The 22,878-nt window shown below is 40.1% G+C and overlaps 1 protein-coding gene across 5 annotated transcripts in view; it reads right to left on the bottom strand.

The window, feature by feature from the left end:
- The window catches only part of plekhg2 (pleckstrin homology and RhoGEF domain containing G2), an 86,344-nt gene that overhangs the window by 47,836 nt on the left and 15,630 nt on the right, over positions 1–22,878 (bottom strand). For 2 of the 5 annotated variants that reach the window (XM_062962208.1, XM_062962211.1), the window contains exons 2-4: positions 9,082–9,155; positions 3,466–3,884; positions 1,158–1,258 (exon numbers count right to left, since the gene is read on the bottom strand). In XM_062962208.1, coding sequence (XP_062818278.1) covers positions 1,158–1,258; positions 3,466–3,884; positions 9,082–9,130 — 569 coding nt within the window. In that variant the 5' untranslated portion in view covers positions 9,131–9,155. The other 3 variants (XM_062962206.1, XM_062962210.1, XM_062962209.1) reach the window with 2 other exon arrangements.

Below are 22,878 nucleotides of genomic sequence, written 5' to 3'. Positions count from 1 at the left end.
TTGGATAAGTGAGACTCTACTGTAATGACACCTGAAGACGATGGCTTGCTTCCAGAGCAAACCATTCTTTTTCATAATACAATTAAAACCACATTCATTCCGCAGTGTAGACCCACCCTTAGGCCCTGTCTACACTGTCAAATCATCCTGATTATCAAAGCAGATAATCCACATTATCTGCTTTGAACTTGATTATATGAGTCTACACTGCCACATCATCCAGTTCAAAGCAGATAATCTGGATTCTCTATGGCCTTAGACTCCCGACTTTGGGTGCAACCACACTGTAGAATTAACACAGTTTGATACCTCTTTAACTACCATGGCTCTATGGTATTTTCCTGCTTCTTGGCAGGGGGTTGAACTGGATGACCCGTGAGGTCTCTTCCAACTCTATGATTCTATGTATGGAATCCTGGGAGTTGTAGTTTGGTGAGAGAAGGCTAAAGACCTTGTCAAACGACAACTTCCAGGATTCCACAGCATTGAGCCATGGCTGCACAAGTCGTGTCAAACTGCATTAAGTCAACAGTGTAGATGCACCCTATTTAATATATTGTATTAAATATCTATATATATAAAAGGGTAATGAAATTTCGGCCTAGGACAAAACAACAAAACTACACATCCCAGAAACACTAAACTTGGCAGCACAACCCATCATCCACGCCTCTAGGTTGATACAACAAAAAGAAAAGAAAAATAAAGTCCTAATTAGAGGGAGAGGAAGAATTGTTTTTATCCAATTGCTGCCAGTTAGAAGGCTAAGCTCCTCCCACTTGGTCTCCTAGCAACCCACTCAGCCTAGGGAACAGGTCGAGTTAGGCCTCACTTAGGCCTCTTCTACAGATTATCAGATTTGCACTGGATTATATGGCAGTGTAGACTCAAGGCCCTTCCACACAGCTATTTATAATGGACTTAATGTAAGGTAAAACCTTTACCTTTTACCTTAACTACCACCAATTCCTCAATACTTTATTTCCCATACCACAGCAATGCGTGGCCGGGCACAGCTAGTATAATATAAAAGCCTGTATAATATGGTTGTTATTGTTATTATTATTTATAGCCCACATTCTTCTCTTCAAAGGAGACTCAAAGCAGCTTTCCCTGCAGGACTCTGCACCTTCTTGCAAGGAGACGCCAGGACTCACCTGTTGAATTCGTAGATATCTTCAATATTGCAAAACAAGGCATTGACCTGTTCGGGTTTGAGTGGCAGCTGCCCGCAGTCGATGATGCAACCGAGATAATCCTGTCGGAAAGAGATAAATAAATCAGACCTACAAAACCTTTGCAATGGAGACAATGGGGAGACATCCCACATCACCTCTGCTATGGCAACCTGGGAGCCTCCACAACTGCATGGCTGCAAATCCCCACCAACATGGAAACTAAAAGGCCTTTAGACATCTTGGAATGCTCTTTAAATGCCTTTGGAGTCCCTTTAGATCAGGGATGGCAAAAACCATTAAAATACACACACAAGCTGTGTCAGTGTGGATGATGGATGTGAGGTGGATATATTGAGACACTTACAGCCTCCTGTCTCAATTCTCCCCTCCATTCAGCAACTCAGCATCTGCCTAGTAGCACAAACAAATAAAACTGCATAACTGTCTGCTGAACCCAGCGGCAATTGGTCTTTATTTACAGCTATGTACACAAATAGCAGCCAGATCGGTAAAACACTATCAGTAAAAGCTGGGAGAGGCTGCCGCAGTTTGCTTTTGCCTGAGCCGAATTGGGAAGGGTCACGTTTTGAGCAGCTGGATACGATGGTCAAACATGGAAGGTTTAACCAAGTTCCAGACAACGAACAATTTTGTATTTGTGGAGCATCAGAGGTGGAGGATATCGCACATGTACCGTTCGGCTGTGAATTGTATAAGAAAGAGAGAGACCAATGCCTCGGGCCATACATTATTCACAAAACACACTGGGACCCACATATTAAAATTTCATTTTTGTTGGCCGGCCAGAATCCTAAAATAACACCCATAACAGCCCTTTTCCTATTCAAAGCAACGAAGCTGAGAATTGCATATTTGGAATCAATTGGGGTAAACTGTGGAGGTGATGCAGATATCTGACCTGAACGGGATCTTGTTAACAGCTTGTTTATTTTAACTTCTTTTGTATCGCGGGTTGTATGTTTTATGTATGTCTATGTGTTAAATGTTTTGATACGGTCGATGGGCTAATCAATAAAACGTGATTTGATAATAATATTGCAATATAATAAATCGTATAATAAAATATACTGTACTAGCTGTGCCCGGCCACGCGTTGCTGTGGCGAAGTATGGTGGTATGGGAAATAAAGTATTGAGGAATTGGTGATAGTTAAAGTAAAGGGTAAAGGTTTTCCCCTGACATTAAATCCATTATAAATGGGTTATATAGCTGTGTGGAAGGGCCTTGAGTCTACACTGCCATATAATCCAGTTAAAATCTGATAATCTGTATTTTATAGGCAGTGTGGAAGAGGCCTAAGTGAGGCCTAACTCTGCCTGTCCCCTGGGCTGAGTGGGTTGCTAGGAGACCAAGTGGGCGGAGCTTAGCCTTTTAACTGGCAGCGATTGGATAAAAACAATTATTCCTCTCCCTCTAATTAGTACTTTATTTTTCTTTTTTGTTGTTGTATGAACGTAGAGGCATGGATGACGGGTTGTGCTGCCAAGTTTAGTGTTTCTGAGATGTGTAGTTTTGTTGTTTTGTCCTAGGTCGAAATTTCATTACCCTTTTATATATATAGATGTATATATACTTTAAACCGCCCTGAGTCCCCTTTGGGGTGAGAAGGGCGGGATATAAATGTCGCTAATAAATAAAATAATAAATAAGTTTGGGAACCACTGTAGTACAGCATTTTGATACCTGACACAAGATTCCTTTGTCATGGATTGTTTTCAAGCCAGGTGTCAATCATGGGGCCGGGCAGTGGCGCAGGTTGTTGAGCAGCTGCAATAAATCACTCTGACCATGAGGTCATGGGTTCGAGGCCAGCCCGTGGCGGGGTGAGCACCCGTCAATTAAAAATAAAAAAAAAATTGCCCCTGCTCGTTGCTGACCTAGCAACCCGGAAGATAGTTGCATCTATCAAGTAGGAAATAAGGTACCACTTATAAAAGTGGGGAGGCAAGTTTAACTAATTTACGATCTGGAATGAGGAAGTGCTGTCAGAGTGGATGATGAAGCAGCTGCTCCCCCCTGTGGCCAGAATCGAACATCCCCTCAGGAGAAGGTTAAATTGCCTCTGTGTCTGTCTTTGTCTCTGCCTGATGTGTTTATGGGCATTGAATGTTTGCCCTATGTGTGTATAATGTGATCCGCCCTGAGTCCCCTTCGGGGTGAGAAAGGAGGGCGGAATATAAATACTGTAAATAAATAAATGCTACACTTCTGCATCTCAATTGTTTTTCTGGTGTGGATCCACCCAGCGTGGCTCGTCCTTCCTCACCTCCACGATGCTCCGGAGATCCCGCACGTAGGCCTGCTCCGTCTCGACGATCTCCAACACCACCCGGTCCAGGTGCGAGAGCTTCATCCGCCGCTCTTTGGCCCGCCCGGGGTGGTCCTTGGGGTACCCAGGGGCATCCAGAAGGGCCACGGGCGTCAGGTCCAAGCTGATATCGCTCCCGTTTCGGTGGGCGTATGAAGGCGGCGGCGGCGGCGGACAACCGAGGAGGCCTCCGCTGCTGCCGAAAGAGCTATGGCTGTCCTGGAGCGAAGCCGAGGAGGCCGAGGAGCTCAGGCTGACCGGGCGGTCACTGTCCGAACAGACCGTGTTGACCGAGGTGCAACTGCCCAACATGGGGTCGGAGGCCATGCCAACGCCGATGCCGCCCAGAGAGGAGACCGACGAGGGCCGGGGCGCTGCTTGGAGACACAAAAAGAAAAGGTGTCCCTGAGTTACAAACATCCTATCCTGTTTCTCCTAAAATAAGACATCCCCAGAAAATAAGACCTAGTAGAGGTTTTGCTGAATTGCTAAATATAAGGCCTCCCCAGAAAGTAAGACCTAGACAAGTTTTTGTTTGGAAGCATGCCTGCCAAACAGAACACCAGATCATACAGGATGGGTAAATGTCCGTACCATAAAGTGTTGTACATGGAAATATTGGTAGTAACAAGAAATTCTTGATAGGATTCACAGTTTGTCTGGTTATGCTGGTTTGTGATGACAACTACTGTACAGTATATAATAAATGTTCATTTTTTTGTTCAGCAATCCAGTAGAGTCTCACTTATCCAATGTAAACGGGCTGGCAGAACGTTGGATAAGCGAATATCTTGTATAATAAGGAAAGATTAAGGAAAAGCCTATTAAACATCAAATTAGGTTATGATTTTACAAATTAAGCACCAAAACATCATGTTATACAACAAATTTGACAGAAAAAGTAGTTCAATACACAGTAATGCTATGTAATAATTACTGTATTTATGATTTTAGCACCAAAATATCATGACGTATTAAAAACATTGACTAGAAAAATGCGTTGGATAATCCAGAACGTTGGATGAGTGAGTGTTGGATAAGTGAGACTCTACTGTAAATGTGAATTAGTCTACACAGGGCACGGGCTGTGGTGCAGGCTGGTGTCAGGAGCGACTTGAGAAACTGCAAGTTGCTTCTGGAGTGAGAGAATTGGCTGTCTGCAAAGACGTTGCCCAGAGAACATTGCCCGGATGTTTTGGTGTTTTTACCATCCTTGTGGGAGGCAATTGGTATAATTGTTTTATTGCTGTGTTATTGATATTTGATTGTTTTATCGGGCTAGGCCCCATGTAAGCCGCCCCGAGTCCCTTCGGGGAGATGGGGCGGGGTATAAAAATAAAGTTATTATTATTATTATTCTCTCATGTCCCCGCATGGAGCTGGAGCTGATAGAGGGAGCTCATCCGCGCTCTCCCCAGGTGGGATTCGAACCTGGCAGCTTGCAGATCAGCAGCCCAATCTTTAAGTCACAAGGCTTTAACCCAATACTCCACTGGGGTAGGTTGGTAGAAGCTGAAGCTAACAGCGGGCGCTCACTCCGGTCCTCGGATTTGAACCTGGGACCTTTCGGTCTGCAAGTTCAGCAGCTCAGCGCTTAGCATAGAAACATTAGCATAGAATTTTAATACAGTAGAGTCTCACTTATCCAACATAAAACGGCCGGCAGAACGTTGGATAAGTGAATATGTTGGATAATAAGGAGAGATTAAGGAGAAGCCTATTAAACATCAAATTAGGTTATGATTTTACAAATTAAGCACCAAAACATCATGTTATACAACAAATCTGGCAGAAAAAGTAGTTCAATACGCAGTAATGCTACGTAGTAATTACTGTATTTACGAATTTCGCACCAAAATATCACGATGTATTGAAAACATTGACTACAAAAATGCGTTGGATAATCCAGAACGTTGGATAAGCGAGTGTTGGATAAGTGAGACTCTACTGTATTAGCATAGCACAATATTAGCATTATATATTACTATATTGAACGATACCACTATACTGTAATATTATATGTAATATATAACATATAATTAATATTATTATATGGTATTAGTATTACCTATATATATAAAAAAAGTGATGGCATCATGGCGACCCACAAAACAACAAAACTACAGGCCCCCCCAACCTCGAAATTTGACAACACAACCCATCATCCATGGCTCTAGGTTGATACAACAAAAAGAAAAGAAAAATAAAGTCCTAATTAGAGGGAGAGGAATAATTGTTTTTATTCAATTGCTGCCAGTTAGAAGGCTAAGCTCCGCACATAGACCCCCTCTATCGTCACCACTTTCACAGTACACAACCAAACGCATACTAAACATAAAGACAACCATACAACACACATTCAATACCACCACTCCCTCAACAAGTTCTCACCAACACCACCAGACAATACCACAGCAACGCGTGGCCGGGCACAGCTAGTATTGTATAACATTATAATATTATCAATATTATATGTAAATACAATATATTATTTAAATGATATAAAAATATTATATTATAAAACTGAGGGCGGGGGCCAGGTAAATGACCTCGGAGGGCTGCATCCGGCCCCCGGGTCTTAGTTTGGGGACCCCTGCTTTAACCCAATACTCCACCAGGGTAGGTTGGTAGAAGCTGGAGCTAACAGCGGGCACTCACTCCGTTCCCCGGATTTGAACCTGAGACCTCTCGGTCTGCAAGTTCAGCAGCTTAGCGCTTAGCATAGAAACGTTAGCATAGAATTTTAATATTAAACTAGCTGTGCCCGGCCACGCGTTGCTGTGGTGAAGTATGGTGGTATGGGAAATAAAGTACTGAGAAATTGGTGGTAGTTAAGGTAAAGGGTCCCCTGGGCTGAGTGGGTTGCTAGGAAACCAAGTGTGTGGAGCTTAGCCTTCTAACAGGCAGCAATTGGATAAAAACAATTATTCCTCTCCCTCTAATTAGGACTTTATTTTTCTTTTCTTTTTGTTGTATCAACCTAGAGGCATGGATGAGGGGTTGTGCTGTCAATTTTCGAGGTTGTGGGGTGTTTATTTTTGTTGTTTTGTCCGCTGCCGTGATGCCATCACTCTTTTATATATATAGATACGGGACTTATTCAAACGACATAGTTAAAACCAATTAAAAATATTTTTAAAAAAAATTCATAACATACACGCAACACCTGGATGGCCATCTGTCGGGAGGGCTTTGATGGTGCCTTGCTGCATGGCAGAATAGGACAGGATGGCCCTTGGGGTCTCTTCCGGATCGACAATGCTAGGATTCTTCTGTGCTCAAAAGCCGCTTCCTTCTCTCTTTGCAGCATCCTTTTGTAGCCTTTTCTCACCTTTTGAAGCTGGCTGTGGTTTCCCTTGCAATGCATTCTGGGAGGAGGCTTCAGTGCGAGAAGCACTTTGCGCCCCCCTTTTCCGCCACGTCCCCCCTCTTCTCAACCCATTCTTTCCTCCTCCCGCCACTCTTTCGCAAAGAAAGAAAAGTTCTGCAAAAAAAAACCCAGGCTGCTTTTGCAAGCAACATTTCCTTTGCAACCCAATGCAAAGGGTTTGCAGCAAAATTGTGCACAGAATAAGCCTTGCCCTGGGAGGATTCACTGGATCTATGGGCCCGTCCACACTGACATAAAACGCAGAATATCAAGGCAGAGAATCCACAAATATCTGCACTGAACTGGGTTATCTGAGTCCACACGGTCATATAATCCAGTTCAATGTGGATTGTATACAGCTGTGTGGAAGGGGCCTTAAAGACTTGGGACATTCAAATAAAATAAACATACTGTATATACGCGAGTATAAGCCTAGTTTTTCAGCCCTTTTTTAGGACTGAAAAAAACCCCTCCTTGGCTTATACTTGGGTGAGGGTCCTGGTGGGCTTATATTCAAGTCGGTTTATACTCAAGTATATATGGTATGTTTATTATTTTTCTCTATTATTATTGGTATTGTTACATTTATTATTTTACTCTATTAATTATTATTATTACATGTATTATTTTACTTTATTATTGTTGTTACTTTTACATTTAATTTACTCTATTTTTATTATGATTAATACATTTATTATTTCACTCTGATATGATTATTGTTCTTACATTTATTATTTTACTCTATTATTATTAAAAGGATACATAAGCACATTTAATGATTTAATCAAAGTTGGACAGTCTTATCTTAAGTTACAGTTTTATATAAATATTCAAAAACATGTAACCTACTGATGCCTCAATTAATGTAATTTTATTGGTATCTCTTTTTATTTTTGAAATTTACCGCTCTCGGCTTATACTCTATTTATTACATTTATTATTTTACTGCATTTATTATTATTATTACATTTATTATTTCACTCTATTATTATTAAAAAGGATACATAAGCACATTTACAGTAGAGTCTCACTTATCCAAGCCTCACTTATCCAAGCTTCTGGATTATCCAAGCCATTACTCTATTTTTATTATTATTATTACATTTATTATTTGACTCTATTATTGTTGTTACTTTTACATTTATTTTACTCTATTTTTATTACAGTAGAATCTCACTTATCCAAGCTTCTGGATTATCCAAGCCATTTTTGTTTCAATGCTTTCAATACATCGTGATATTTTTGTGCTAAATTAGTAAATACAGTAATTACTACATAGCATTACTGCATATTGAATTACTTTTTCTGTCACATTTGTTGTTTAACATGATGTTTTGGTGCTTAATTTGTAAAATCATAACCTAATTTGATGTTTAATAGGCTTTTCCTTAATCCCTCCTTATTATCCAAGATATTCGTTTATCCAAGCTTCTGCCAGCCTGTTTAGCTTGGATAAGTGAGACTCAATAATATTATTAACACATTTATTATTTTACTCTATTTATTACATTTATTATTTTACTGCACTTATTATTATTATTATTATTATTATTATTATTATTATTATTATTATTATTACATTTATTATTTCCGAAAATACATCACATAGTCCTAGACACTTGGGAAGCATGTCTATCTTGTTTGCTGTGTCATAATAAAATAATAATAATAATAAATACATCACACAGTCCTGGACACTTGGGAAGTGTTCGACTTGTGATTTTGTGATACGAAATCCAACATATCTATCTTGTTTGCTGTGTCATACAATAATAATAATAATAATAATTTTATTTGTATCCCCCCTCCATCTCCCCCCTGGAGGGTGGCTCACAGAAATATCAGATACAAAACAATAACAAAGTACAATACATCAATAAACAATAACATGCACCAGTTATAATATTTCAACATTAACCAGGAGAATAAAAACACACTTACTAAAACATAGAATTAAAAACAGTGAGGTTGTAATAGTAGATTAGCAAAGTGCACATCATAAGTTGCAAACTCAAAAACATAGATAAAGTGCCACAGATTCGTTTGAGGTCCATTTGGGATGAGAGGAGCCCTGAGCTAATGTCAAATGACCCTGTAAAACTATAACTCCCAGAATTCCATCACATGGAGCCATGGCATGTTCAAGTGGTGCCAAACTGGATTAATTCAACAGTGTAGATGCACCTTGATTTAGAAATACTAACCTGTTTTGCCTCCCTTCTTGGTGCTGCCCCTTCGGGCTCCTTCGGGCATGTTGACACGGTCTTCGGTGCCCGTTCTGCAATAATAATAATAATGGTCAGCAAAGAATACACACAAAGGGTCAGAAAAAATCTCAAAAGCAAGCTCAATGGAGGCAACACCATCAAGGCCATAAACACCTGGGCCATACCTGTCATAAGATATACTGCTGGCATTATAAACTGGACACAGGTGGAACTGGACAATTTGGACAGAAAAACAAGAAAACTCATGACCATTCATCATTCACTGCACCCTCGCAGTGATGTTGACCGGCTCTATCTGCCTAGAAGATCAGGGGGCAGAGGACTCTTACAAGTAAAACAAGCAGTCAAAGAAGAAGAACATGCCCTGGCAGAATATGTCAAGCAAAGTGAAGAACCTGCTTTGATTGAAGTCAAAAATCAGAAACTCCTCAAAGCACAGCAGACAAAAAACCAGTGCAAGAAAACGGCACTACAAACTAGAGCTGACAGCTGGCACAACAAAACTTTGCATGGAAAGTTCCTTGACAAAATTGAAGGAAAAGCTGATAAGGAGAAGACCTGGCTCTGGCTCACGAATGGGACCCTGAAGAAGGAGACAGAAGGCCTGATCCTTGCAGCCCAGGAGCAAGACATCAGAACAAAGGCAATTAAGGCCAAGATCGAAAAATCAGCTGATGACCCAAAATGCTGATGACCCAAACCAACAAAACCATTGATCATATCCTCAGCTGCTGTAAGAAAATCGCACAGACAGACTACAAACATAGGCACAACTATGTGGCCCAAATGATTCATTGGAACTTATGCCTCAAGTACCACCTCCCAGCAGCAAAGAACTGGTGGGATCACAAACCTGCAAAAGTATTGGAAAATGAGCACGCAAAGATACTGTGGGACTTCCAAATCCAGACTGACAAAGTTCTGGAACACAACACACCAGACATCACAGTTGTGGAAAAGAAAAAGGTTTGGATCACTGATATCTCCATCCCAGGTGACGAAAAACAACAAGAAAAACTCAGCCGCTCTCAGGACCTCAAGATTGAACTTCAAAGACTCTGGCAGAAACGAGTGCAGGTGGTCCCAGGTGTGATGGGCACATTGGGTGCCGTGCCTAAAGATCTCAGCCGGCATTTGGAAACAATAGACATCGACAAAATCACGATCTGCGAACTGCAAAAGGCCACCCTGTTGGGATCTGCACACATCATCAGAAAATACATCACACAGTCCTAGACACTTGGGAAGTGTTCGACTTGTGGTTTTACGAAACGAAATCCAGCATATCTATCTTGTTTGCTGTGCCATACAACGTCGTTGTGTTGATGATAACAACAACAATAGCAATAACAACTTTATTTATACCAAATGCCAAGTTTTTACTTTGTTTGTGGTTTTTAAATGCATTTTAACTCTCAATTTGCTTCTGACATGATAAATAAATAAATCTGCACGCATCATCTGAAAATACATCACACAGTCCTAGACACTTGGGAAGTGTTTGACTTGCGATTTTGTGATACGAAATCCAGCATATCTATCTTGTTTGCTGTGTCATACAATGAATTAATAATAATAATAATAATAATAATAATAATAATAATAATAATAATAATAATAATAATAATAGACAAAATTACGATCTGCCAACTGCAAAAGACCACCCTGCTGGGATCTGAAAATACATCACACAGTCCTAGACACTTGGGAAGTGTTTGACTTGCGATTTTGTGATACGAAATCCAGCATATCTATCTTGTTTGCTGTGTCATACAATGAATTAATAATAATAATAATAATAATAATAATAATAATAATAATAATAATAATAATAGACAAAATTACGATCTGCCAACTGCAAAAGACCACCCTGCTGGGATCTGAAAATACATCACACAGTCCTAGACACTTGGGAAGTGTTTCACTTGCGATTTTGTGATACGAAATCCAGCATATCTATCTTGTTTGCTGTGTCATACAATAAATTAATAATAATAATAATAATAATAATAATAATAATAATAATAATAATAGACAAAATTACGATCTGCCAACTGCAAAAGGCCACCCGACTGAGATCTGCGTGCATCATCCAAAAATACATCACACAGTCCTAGACAATTGGAAAGTGTTCAACTTGGGATTTTGTGATACGAAATCCAGCATATAGATCTTGTTTGCTGTGTCAGACTATGTTGTTGTGTCAATAATAATAATAATAATAATAATAGTAATAACTCCTACATATAATAATAATCACCATCGTCATCATCATCATCATCATCATCATCATCATCATCATCATCATCATCATCATCATCATCATCATAGATGCTGCCTTTATGTTACTAAAAGCAAAGACAGGAAGCGGCGAGACTTGCAACAAGTTATTCTCTTTGCCTGGATGTCCACTGCCATATAATGCAGTTTGAAAACGGCGTGATATGGTCAGTGTAGGCTCCTCTAATGCAGTCTGACCACATCATATGGATCTATACTGCCTATATCATGCCGCGTGGATCCAGCCAAAGAGACCAACCCATCGCGGGCCTTGCATTTTCTGCCTTTGGCAAAGGAAAGTCCTCATCTGGTGAAGGAGGCGGAGGTTTTGTTTGCCTTCCCCGACCTGCCTGCCGCCTTTTCTTGAATCAAGTCATTGTTTCTCAGACGCAGCGACCTTTCGCCCTTCGCCTCCGCAGGATGGGTGACGCAGCGGCCCCAGTTTACCCTGCAACTTGCGAGGGTTTTTACAAGACTTCCTCGGTTTGGAACAAAGGCCCTTGTGCAGAGAGAGAACAAGCCTGGCCATCCGAGGAGGGGGCAAGTCGGTGCATCTACCACACTGTCAAATGTGTGCAGTTTGGCACCCTGCCTCCATGATATAGAAGCCTGAGCTTGGCACTTTTGCAAAGTTCCTGAGTTACAAACATCTGACTTACAAACGACTCATAGTTAAGAACAGGGGTGAGACAACAGGAAGCGAGAGAAATCCGCCCCTTGGAAGAGTTATTATCACGGGGAAAAGGTGTCTCCACTGAAGCTTTATCCTCAATCCTTGTTTCCACAACAAGCCAAATTTTCCAAAATCCCATTCTCACAGGGACAGAAAGTGAGGTAGAACCGTCTGAACAGAAGCTCAGACAGCAAAGGAAACCTCACAGGTGTGTTCACCCTTCCCTATTGTTAATGTGGGATTTGTGTATTGATACTGTGTTTCCCCGAAAATAAGACAGTGTCTTATATTAATTTTTGCTCCCAAAGATGCTCTAGGTCTTATTTTCAGGGGATGTCTTATTTTTCCATGAAGAAGAATTCACATTTATTGTTGAACAAAAAAAATGAACATTTATTCTATACTGTACAGTAGTTGTTATCATAAACCAGCATAACTAGACAAACTGTGAATCCTATCAAGAATTTCTTGTTACTACCAATATTTCCATGTACAACACGTACATTTACCACTCCTGCATGCTCTGGTGTTCTGTTCATTGGGCATGCTTCCAAACAAAAACTTTGCTAGGTCTTACTTTTGGGGGAGGCCTTATATTTAGCAATTCAGCAAAACCTCTACTAGGTCTTATTTTCTGGGGATGTCTTATTTTAGGGGAAACAGAGTAGTGTTTCAATGCAATTTGTGCCATGCTTGTATTGCAACTGATTGCATCATCCAGAATGTACCATAATGTGGAAAGAGTTAATTGCCAAGAGGCTATGATGACCTTGATGTGTGGCTGGAACTAGGGAGTATCCAGACACAAGTGCATCAGTTCAGTTGAGTTCTGTCTGCCTAGAGTTTGAGTCAAGTTCTATTGGAGAACAGAGCAGTCCTGTGTTCCTCTGTCATCTGCAAGTCTGTTTGTGTTGATTATTTCTGCATACAGTAAAACTTTGTAAATAGTTTTACCAATGTCTTTGAGTGTCTCTTCGTTCTGCGTTCCACTGCTTCCATCCAACTACTGCCGCGCTGCAAATACTCTGACACCTATGCTATCCAAAGCTATCCATATGTATATGGCTGGGGACTGCCTGTACAAGTAGTAACATATAACATCATAGGTCTGGAAGGGACCGCAAAGGTCATCTAGCCCAACCCTCTGCTATGCAGGAATATACAGTAGTCTTGCTTATATAATCCAGAATATCAAAGCAGATAATACACATTATCTACTTTAATATAGATTATATGAGTCTACACTGCCATATAATCCAGTTCAAAGCAGATAATCAGGATTTTATGTGGAAGCGTAGAAAGGGCCTTAGGGCCCTTCCAGACAGACCCTGTAGCCCAGGATCAGATCAGAGGTTTTCCTCTTTAAACTGGATTATGAGTCCCCATTGTCAGATAATCTGGGATAAACAGAAAACTCAGATCCTAGGATATAGGGCCTGTCTGGAGGGGCCCTTAGAAAGAGAAATCAAATGCTCAAGTTGTCTATAAAATTGTACTAAAGACCTTATTATGCTTAGCATAAAATAATAATAATAATAATAATAATAATAATAATAATAATAATAATAATAATATATCCTTGCAAACCAGGAGCAAGCCATCAGAACAAATGCAATTAAGGCCAAGATCAAAAAAAATCAGCTGATGAGCCAAATGCAGACTGTGCAAGGAAGCTGATGAAACCATTGATCATATCCTCAGCTGCTGTAAGAAAATCGCACAGACAGACTACAAACAGAGGCACAACTATGTGGCCCAAATGATCCATTGGAACTTATGCCTCAAGTACCACCTCCCAGCAGCAAAGAACTGGTGGGATCACAAACCTGCAAAAGTATTGGAAAATGAGCGCGCAAAGATACTGTGGGACTTCTGAATCCAGACTGACAAAGTTCTGGAACACAACACACCAGACATCACAGTTGTGGAAAAGAAAAATGTTTGGATCATTGATGTCGCCATCCCAGGTGACAGTCACATTGACGAAAAACAACAGGAAAAACTCAGCCGCTATCAGGACCTCAAGATTGAACTTCAAAGACTCTGGCAGAAACCAGTGCAGGTGGTCCCGGTGGTGATGGGCACACTGGGTGCCGTGCCAAAAGATCTCAGCCGGCATTTGGAAAAGTAGACATTGACAAAATTACGATCTGCCAACTACAAAAGGCCACCCGACTGGGATCTGCAAGCATCATCCGAAAATACATCACACAGTCCTAGACACTTGGGAAGTGTTCGAATTGTGATTTTGTGATACGAAATCCAGGATATCTATCTTGTTTGCTGTGTCATAATAATAATAATAATAATAATAATAATAATAATAATAATAATAATAATAATGTAATAATAATAATAATATAGTAATAATAATTTATATCTCTTAAAAGAGACTCAAAGGGGAAACTTGTATGAGCAACCTCCACTGGAAGTTGACTACAGAGATTTGCTGCAGGGTGCAGAAACCCCTACACAGGTGTCATAAGGTGTCTACACTATAGAATTAATGCACTTGGATAAGCGAAAATGTTGGATAATAAGGAGGGATTAAGGAAAAGCCTATTAAACGTCACATTACGTTATGATTTTACAAATTAAGCACCAAAACATCATGTTTTACAACAAATCGACAGAAAAAGCAGTTCAATACACAGTAACGTTACGTAGTAATTATTGTATTTACAAATTTAGCAACAAAACATTGCAATGTATTGAAAACATTGACTACAAAAACACTGGCTACTAACAAATTGACTACAAATAAAGAAAGTATTGCATTAAATGAACTTGCAGTAACAACGTTTTTGGAAATTAAATCCGTAAAAAGTTCAGTCCTTGCTGCCTAGAGAAACAGCTGTGGATCTGGGCAGGAGGCAGACTGCGTCGGATAATCCAGAACGTTGGATAAGCGAAGGTTGCATAAGTGAGACTCTACTGGATATATTCTTGTTCATAACTTCGGGATTGCTTGCACTGCCTTATGAAGCTGCAACTCCCATGATTCCATAGCATTGGAGAAGGGGCCTAAGAAAGAGACCCTACTCTTGTTTTGGGAGAAAAGGTGGTTTAAAGGTGTATCTATTCTATAGAATTAATGCAGTTTGAGACCATTTTAATTGCTGTGGCAAAATGGGATGCGATTCTGGGTGTTGTAATTTGGTGTGACACCAATGCCTAGGAATTCTTTAATACAGCAGAGTCTCACGTATCCAAAGTTCTGGATTATCCAACGCATTTTTGTAGTCAATGTTTTCAATACATCGTGATATTTTGGTGCTAAATTCGTAAATATAGTAATTACAACGTAACATTACTGCGTATTGAACTACTTTGTCTGTCAAATTTGTTGTATAACATGATGTTTTGGTGCTTAATTTGTAAAATCATAACCTAATTTGATGTCTAATAGGCTTCTCCTTAATCTCTCCTTATTATCCAACATATTCGCTTATCCAACATTCTGCCGGCCTGTTTATGTTGGATAAGTGAGACTCTACTGTACTGTTTATATTTAATCCTGTTTTAATATTTGGGTATTTTTTGTATTTTTTACATAGTTATGCAGATGCTTTTATGTTAAGCCACTTTGAATCCCCTTCAGGGGAGATAAAGCGGGGTATAAATAAAAATAATAATGACAAGAAATACAACAACAATAACACTCTTTGGCAGAGATAACTGTGTAAAAGTCAACTCCCACAGTATTGAACCACGGCAGTCAAAGTGATGTCAAACTGCATTCAGTCCATGAATCCAGGGAAAGTGTTTTTGGTTTTAGCAAAAGCCGTTCACACCGAGCTCAATCTAGGTCCAATTCTGGCTCTGAGATTTGCAAAGTTCTGCTTCAAGGAGGTTGGAAACTGGAGCCCTGGGGACCCTTTTATATGGCACACAATGCAGTATGTTTTGGATCTTAAATGGATTTTGTTCTGCTCGCGGCGCCAAGGGGAACCTTTGGTGCCAACTTCGGTGTCAACATGATAAAAGAGCCGGCCCATTGTCCCCGTGGTGCCAGCTCAAGCTTGGCACCGCAGGCCGGGAAGTCTAAAAAGAGACACCCCTTTGATCCTGAACGGAGTTTCCATTTCCCTCCATTCATCTCGAAACAGGGCAGAGAGACTCAACAAACCAAAGCGGGAGATCCATTCGATCCCTGCCAACTAGAATCTTGCAAGGGAAAGTTTTGCAAAATGTTAGATGCAAGTACAGATTGAATGTCCCTTTTCCAATTTTTTTCCAAAAGCCTTGAGACAGTTGGTTTTGGAATACAGTAGAGTCTCACTTATTTATTATTTATTTATTTATTTATTTACAGTATTTATATTCCGCCCTTCTCACCCCGAAGGGGACTCAGGGCGGATCACATTACACATATAAGGCAAACATTCAATGCCTTGACATAGAACATAGACAAAGATAAACGCAGGCTCCGAGCTGGCCTCGAACTCATGACCTCTTGGTCAGAGTGATTGGTCTCAGCTGGTGCAGCTGGCTGCTCACCAGCCTGCACCACAGCCCAGGCCCACTTATCCAAGACTCACTTATCCAACGTTCTGGATTATCCAAGCCATTTTTGTAGTCAATGTTTTCAATACATCGTGATATTTTGGTGCTAAATTCATAAATACAGTAATTACAACATAACATTACTGCGTAGTGAACTACTTTTTCTGTCAAATTTGTTGTCTAACATGATGTTTTGGTGCTTAATTTGTAAAATCATAACCTAATTTGATGTTTAATATGCTTTTCCTTAATGCCTCCTTATTATCCAACATATTCACTTATCCAACATTCTGCCGGCCCGTTTATGTTGGATAAGTGAGACTCTACTGTAATAGCAATGTGTTGTGGTTTTTTCCTCCTTAATATTTCCATTTTAGATATTACTTTCTGCAGAGGAAATCCAACTTCCTTGCAGAAAATGCCATCTTCTGGGCAAAACAACTGGGCCGGGCTGTAGCGCAGCTGGCTAGTAACCAGCTGCAATAAATCACTACTGACAGAGAGGACATGAGTTCGAAGCCCGGGTCGGGTTAAGCCCCCAACCATTAAATAGCCCAGCTTGCTGTTGACCTATGCAGCCCCAAAAGATAGTTGCATCGGTCAAGTAGGGAAATTTAGGTACGCTTTATGCGGAAGGCTAATTTAACTAATTTACAACATCATAAAACTGCCAGCAAAACACGAAGAAAGGAATGAGGAAGTACAGCCACTAGTGGACAGTGAAGCAACAGCTCCCCCTGTGGTCGGAATCATGAAGCTGAAAAAAAATGTTAAATGCCTCTGTGTCTGTCTATACTATATGTTGTTTGTCTGTTGGCATTGAATGTTTGCCATATATGTGTTCATTGTAATCCACCCTGAGTCCCCTTCGGGGTGAGAAGGCCGGAATATAAATACTGTAAATAAATAAATAAATACAGTAGAGTCTCACTTATCCAACGTTCTGGATTATCCAATGCATTTTTGTAGTCAATGTTTTCAATACATCGTGATATTTTGGTGCTAAATTCATAAATGCAGTAATTACAAGATAACATTACTGCGTATTGAACTACTTTTTCTATCAAATTTGTTGTATAACATGTTTTGGTGATTAATTGTAAAATCATAACCTAATTTGATGTTTAATAGGCTTTTCCTTAATCCCTCCTTATTATCCAACATATTCACTTACCCTGTTTCCCCTAAAATAAGACATCCCCAGAAAATAAGACCTAGGAGAGGTTTTGCTGAATTGCTAAATATAAGGCCTCCCCCAAAGTAAGACCTAGCAAAGTTTTTGTTTGGAAGCATGCCCAACGAACAGAACACCAGAGCATGCAGGATCGGTAAATGTACATACCATAGAGTGTTGTACATGGAAATATTGGTAGTAACAAGAAATTCTTGATAGGATTCACAGTTGATCTGGTTATGCTGGTTTATGATGACAACTACTATATATATATATAAAAGGGTAATGAAATTTCGGCCTAGGACAAAACAACAAAACTACAAATCCCAGAAACACTAAACTTGGCAGCACAACCCCTCATCCATGCCTCTACGTTCATACAACAAAAAGCTCCAGCTACTCCAGAAAACGGCCAGGCTTTGAGACTGCAAGGCTATTCACTGCTATTCCACCTGGCCAACAAAGGATTCCCATAAGCCACAGCAACACTTGGCTGGGCGAAGCTAGTCTATATATATAAAGGGGTAATGAAATTTCGGCCTAGGACAAAACAACAAAACTACAAATCCTAGAAACACTAAACTTGGCAGCACAACCTCTCATCCATGCCTCTACGTTCATACAACAAAAAGAAAAGAAAAATTAAGTCCTAATTAGAGGGAGAGGACTAATTGCTTTTATCCAATTGCTGCCAGTTAGAAGGCTAAGCTTCGCCCACTTGGTCTCCTAGAAACCCACTCAGCCCAGGGGACAGGCAGAGTTAGGCCTCAGGCCTCTTCCACACTGCCTATAAAATACAGATTATCTGATTTGAACTGGACTATATGACAGTGTAGACTCAAGGACCTTCCACACAACTATATAACCCATTTATAATGGACTTAATGCCAGGGGAAAACCTTTACCCTTTACCTTAACTACCATCAATTCCTCAATACTTTATTTCCCATACCACCATACTTCGCCACAGCAACGCGTGGCCGGGCACAGCTAGTACAGTATATAATAAATGTTCTTTTTTTTTTGTTGAACAATAAATGTGAATTCTTCTTCATGGAAAAATAAGACATCCCCTGAAAATAAGACCTAGAGCATCTTTGGGAGCAAAAATTAATATAAGACAGTGTCTTATTTTTGGGGAAACACGGTATCCAACATTCTGCCGGCCCGTTTATGTTGGATAAGTGAGACTCTACCGCAGGGGTCCCCAAACTAAGGCCCGGGGGCCGGATGCGGCCCTCCAAGGCCATTTACCTGGCCCCTGCCCTCAGTTTTAGACTTAGGCTCACCCAAAGTCTGAAATGACTTGAAGGCACAACAACAACAATCCTACTTGATTGTCTAATTGGCCAGAAGCAGGTCCACACTTCCCACTGCAATCCTGATAAGTTGACAGTATGTTGGTTAAAATTATTTTTATTTTTAAATATTGTATTGTTCTTTCATTTACTAATATTGTAAATTTAATATTGTAAATGAATGATATAGTAATAATATAATATATTGTGTGTACATATAATATTGATAATAATATTATAATGTAATACAATATAATATTTATTTATTTTAGTATTTCTACCCCACCCTTCTCACCCAATAGGGGACTCAGGGCAGCTAATAATAATAATACAATATAATAATATCGTATAATATGATAATATTAATTATATATTATATATTAAATGTAATATTACTAATAATATTATGGTATAATGGTATAGTACAATATAGTATTACATAATGCTAATATTGTGCTATGCTAATAATATAATATATTGTATGTACATACAACTTGTAAGCTGCTCTGAGTCCCCTTCGGGGTGAGAGAGGGTGGGGTAGAAATGTAGTTAGTAAATAAATAAATAAATAATTGTTGCTGGGTTCTGTTTTTTTGTTTTTGTTTTCTTTGCACTACAAATAAGACATGTGCAGTGAGCATAGGAATTGTGTTGTCGAAGGCTTTCATGGCCAGGATCACAGGGTTGTTGTATGTCTTTCGGGCTGTGTGGCCATGTTCCAGAAGCATTCTCTCCTGACGTTTCACCCACATCTATGGCAGGCATCCTCAGAGGTTGTGAGGTATGGAGAAAACTAAGCAAAGAGGTTAATATATATCTGTGGAAAGTCTAGGGCCCTAGAAACAGCACCAAAAAAGCCAACTGTTTGGTTCAGATACGTAGATGACACCTTCACAATTTGGAGCCATGGAGAGGAAGAACTCAGCAAGTTCCTGGACCATCTTAACAGCATCCACCCAAACATCCAATTCACCATGGAAAAAGAAAAGGAAGGAAAACTGCCATTTCTAGATGTTCTGGTCATCCGCAAACCCAATCAACAATTGGGCCACACAGTTTACAGAAAACCTACACATACAGATAGATACCTTCATAAAAACTCCAACCATCACCCAAGTCAAAAAAGGAGCACAATCAAAGCCCTGACAGACCGTGCACAAAGAATCTGCGAACCTCACCTCCTCCAAGGTGAACTCAACCACCTCAACTGGGCTCTACAGGCCAATGGAGACTCCACCACAGACATCAGAAGAGCTGCAAGGCCAAGAACAAGCCGTGAGAGTCAAGACAAAGATCCACCCAGAGGAAAGGGGTTCTTACCATACATCAAGGGAACTACTGACCGCATAGGGAAGCTGATGAAGAAGCACAACCTACAAACTATCTACAGACCCACGAAGAAAATCCAACAAATGCTACGGTCAGCGAAGGACAAGAGGGATCCTCTCTCTTCTGCAGGAGTCTACCGGATACCATGCAGCTGTGGACAAGTCTACATAGGGACCACCAAACGCAGCATTGCCCAAACAAGAGTCAAAGAACATGAAAGGCACTGCAGACTAATTCAACCAGAGAAATCAGCCATAGCAGAGCATTTGATGAACCAGCCTGGACACAGAATACTATTTGAGAACACAAAAATGCTGGACCATTCTAACAACGATCATGTCAGACTACACAGAGAAGCCATTGAAATCCACAAGCATGTGGACAACTTCAACAGAAAGGAAGAAACCATGAAAATGAACAAAATCTGGCTACCAGTATTAAAAAACTCAAAAATCAGAACAGTAAATAAAAAGCAATACTCTGAAAACAGAGGATTTCCAGACATGAATCAACCTAGGGCAGTTAACGACTCTAAACAAAGGATGCCCCAGAGGCAGGAAGAAGACAGCAGATAAGCTTTTCAATGCTAATTAAAGTGATTAACTACACACATTCACACTGACCTCTCTCACCCTAGACTTTCCACAGATATATATTAACCTCTTTGCTTAGTTTTCTCCATACCTCACAACCTCTGAGGATGCCTGCCATAGATGTGGGTGAAACGTCAGGAGAGAATGCTTCTGGAACATGGCCACACAGCCCGAAAGACATACAACAACCCAGCATAGGAATTGGTTCATTTTTTTTTTCCAAATGATAATTCGGCCCGTCAACAATCTGAGGGACCATGAATCGGCCCTCCACTTAAAAAGTTTGAGGACCCCTGCTCTACCGTATTCCTAGTTCCATGTTTCTTTGTGGCATATAAGATGCTACGGCAGACTATCCTTAATGTTGGGGTTTTCTCCAGCCAATTCTCCGATGGTTTTTTTCTCCTGGCATTTGAATGCCATGAAAAGAAAATAAAAGAGGATAGTTTCTTTGAAAGCAGCTGGGGAGGAGGAAGAGGAGGAGGAAGAACACAGTGTGAAGAAGAAGAAAAAGAAGAGCGGAAAACACGCCGGCAGTTTGCTTTTTGGGGAGAAAAAAAAACCCAACAAACCCCAATCTGGCGCATGTCGGGGGAATGTGACATTCCGGAACGGAGGAGGCAGCCGTGGCAGCTGGTCTCCCGATAAGGCTTTGCCAAACCCACGGCTCAGAAAGGAAAGAACGCTTTGGAGTCGGGCATCAAGGAACCCAGTCCTGGAAGCAGAAGGAGGCATTTCCCCTTTGCGCCAAATACAGGACTTCAGGTTGCCAAATCTCAAGGCCTAAGCCCCTAGTTTTCAATGCCAGGCGCGAGTCAAGGGTTCGAATCCTCCAGGAAAGAATAAAATGATGCATACAGGCAGCTCCCAGTTAAGAACAGGGCTGAGACAATGGTACATTTATTTATGTATTTACAGTAGAGTCTCACTTATCCAACATAAACGGGCCGGCAGAATGTTGGATAAGTGAATATGTTGGATAATAAGGAGACATTAAGAAAAAGCCTATTAAACATCAAAATAGGTGATGATTTTACAAATTAAGCAACAAAACATCATGTTATACAACAAATTTGAAAGAAAAAGTAGTTCATTACACATTAATGCTATGTAGTAATTACTGTATTTACGAATTTAGCACCAAAATATCACGATATATTGAAAACATTGACTACAAAAATGCGTTGGATAATCCAGAACGTTGGATAAGCGAGTGTTGGATAAGTGAGACTCTACTGTATTTATTTACTACATTTATATCCCGCTCTTCTCACCCCGAAGGGGACTCAGAGCGGCTTACAAATCAAATGAATATACAGTAGAGTCTCACTAATCCAAGCCTCGCTTATCCAACGTTCTGGATAATCCAAGCCATTTTTGTAGTCAATGTTTTCAATATATCGTGATATTTTGGTGCTAAATTCATAAATACAGTAATTACAACATAACATTACTGCGTATTGAACTACTATTTCTGTCAAATTTGTTGTATAACATGAAGTTTTGGTGCTTAATTTGTAAAATCATAACCCAATTTGATGTTTAATAGGCTTTTCCTTGATCAGTCCTTATAATCCAAGATATTCGCTTATCCAAGCTTCTGCTGGCCCATTTAGCTTGGATTACTGAGACTCTACTGTACAATATATTATTGGCATAGCACAATATAAGCATTAAATTACTACAGTAGAGTCTCACTTATCCAACATTCTGGATTATCCAATGCATTTTTGTAGTCAATGTTTTCAATACATCGTGATATTTTGGTGCTAAATTCATAAATACAGTAATTACTACATAGCATTAATGTGTAATGAACTACAGTAGAGTCTCACTAATCCAAGCCTCGCTTATCCAAGCCTCTGGATAATCCAAGCCATTTTTGTAGTCAATGTTTTCAATATATCGTGATATTTTGGT

Source organism: Anolis carolinensis, unplaced genomic scaffold, assembly GCF_035594765.1.
Source record: "Anolis carolinensis isolate JA03-04 unplaced genomic scaffold, rAnoCar3.1.pri scaffold_10, whole genome shotgun sequence".
Classification (NCBI taxonomy): Eukaryota; Metazoa; Chordata; class Lepidosauria; order Squamata; family Dactyloidae; genus Anolis; species Anolis carolinensis.
Note: the sequence above shows the minus strand (reverse complement) of the source record. Positions and strands in the feature narration are given on the sequence as shown.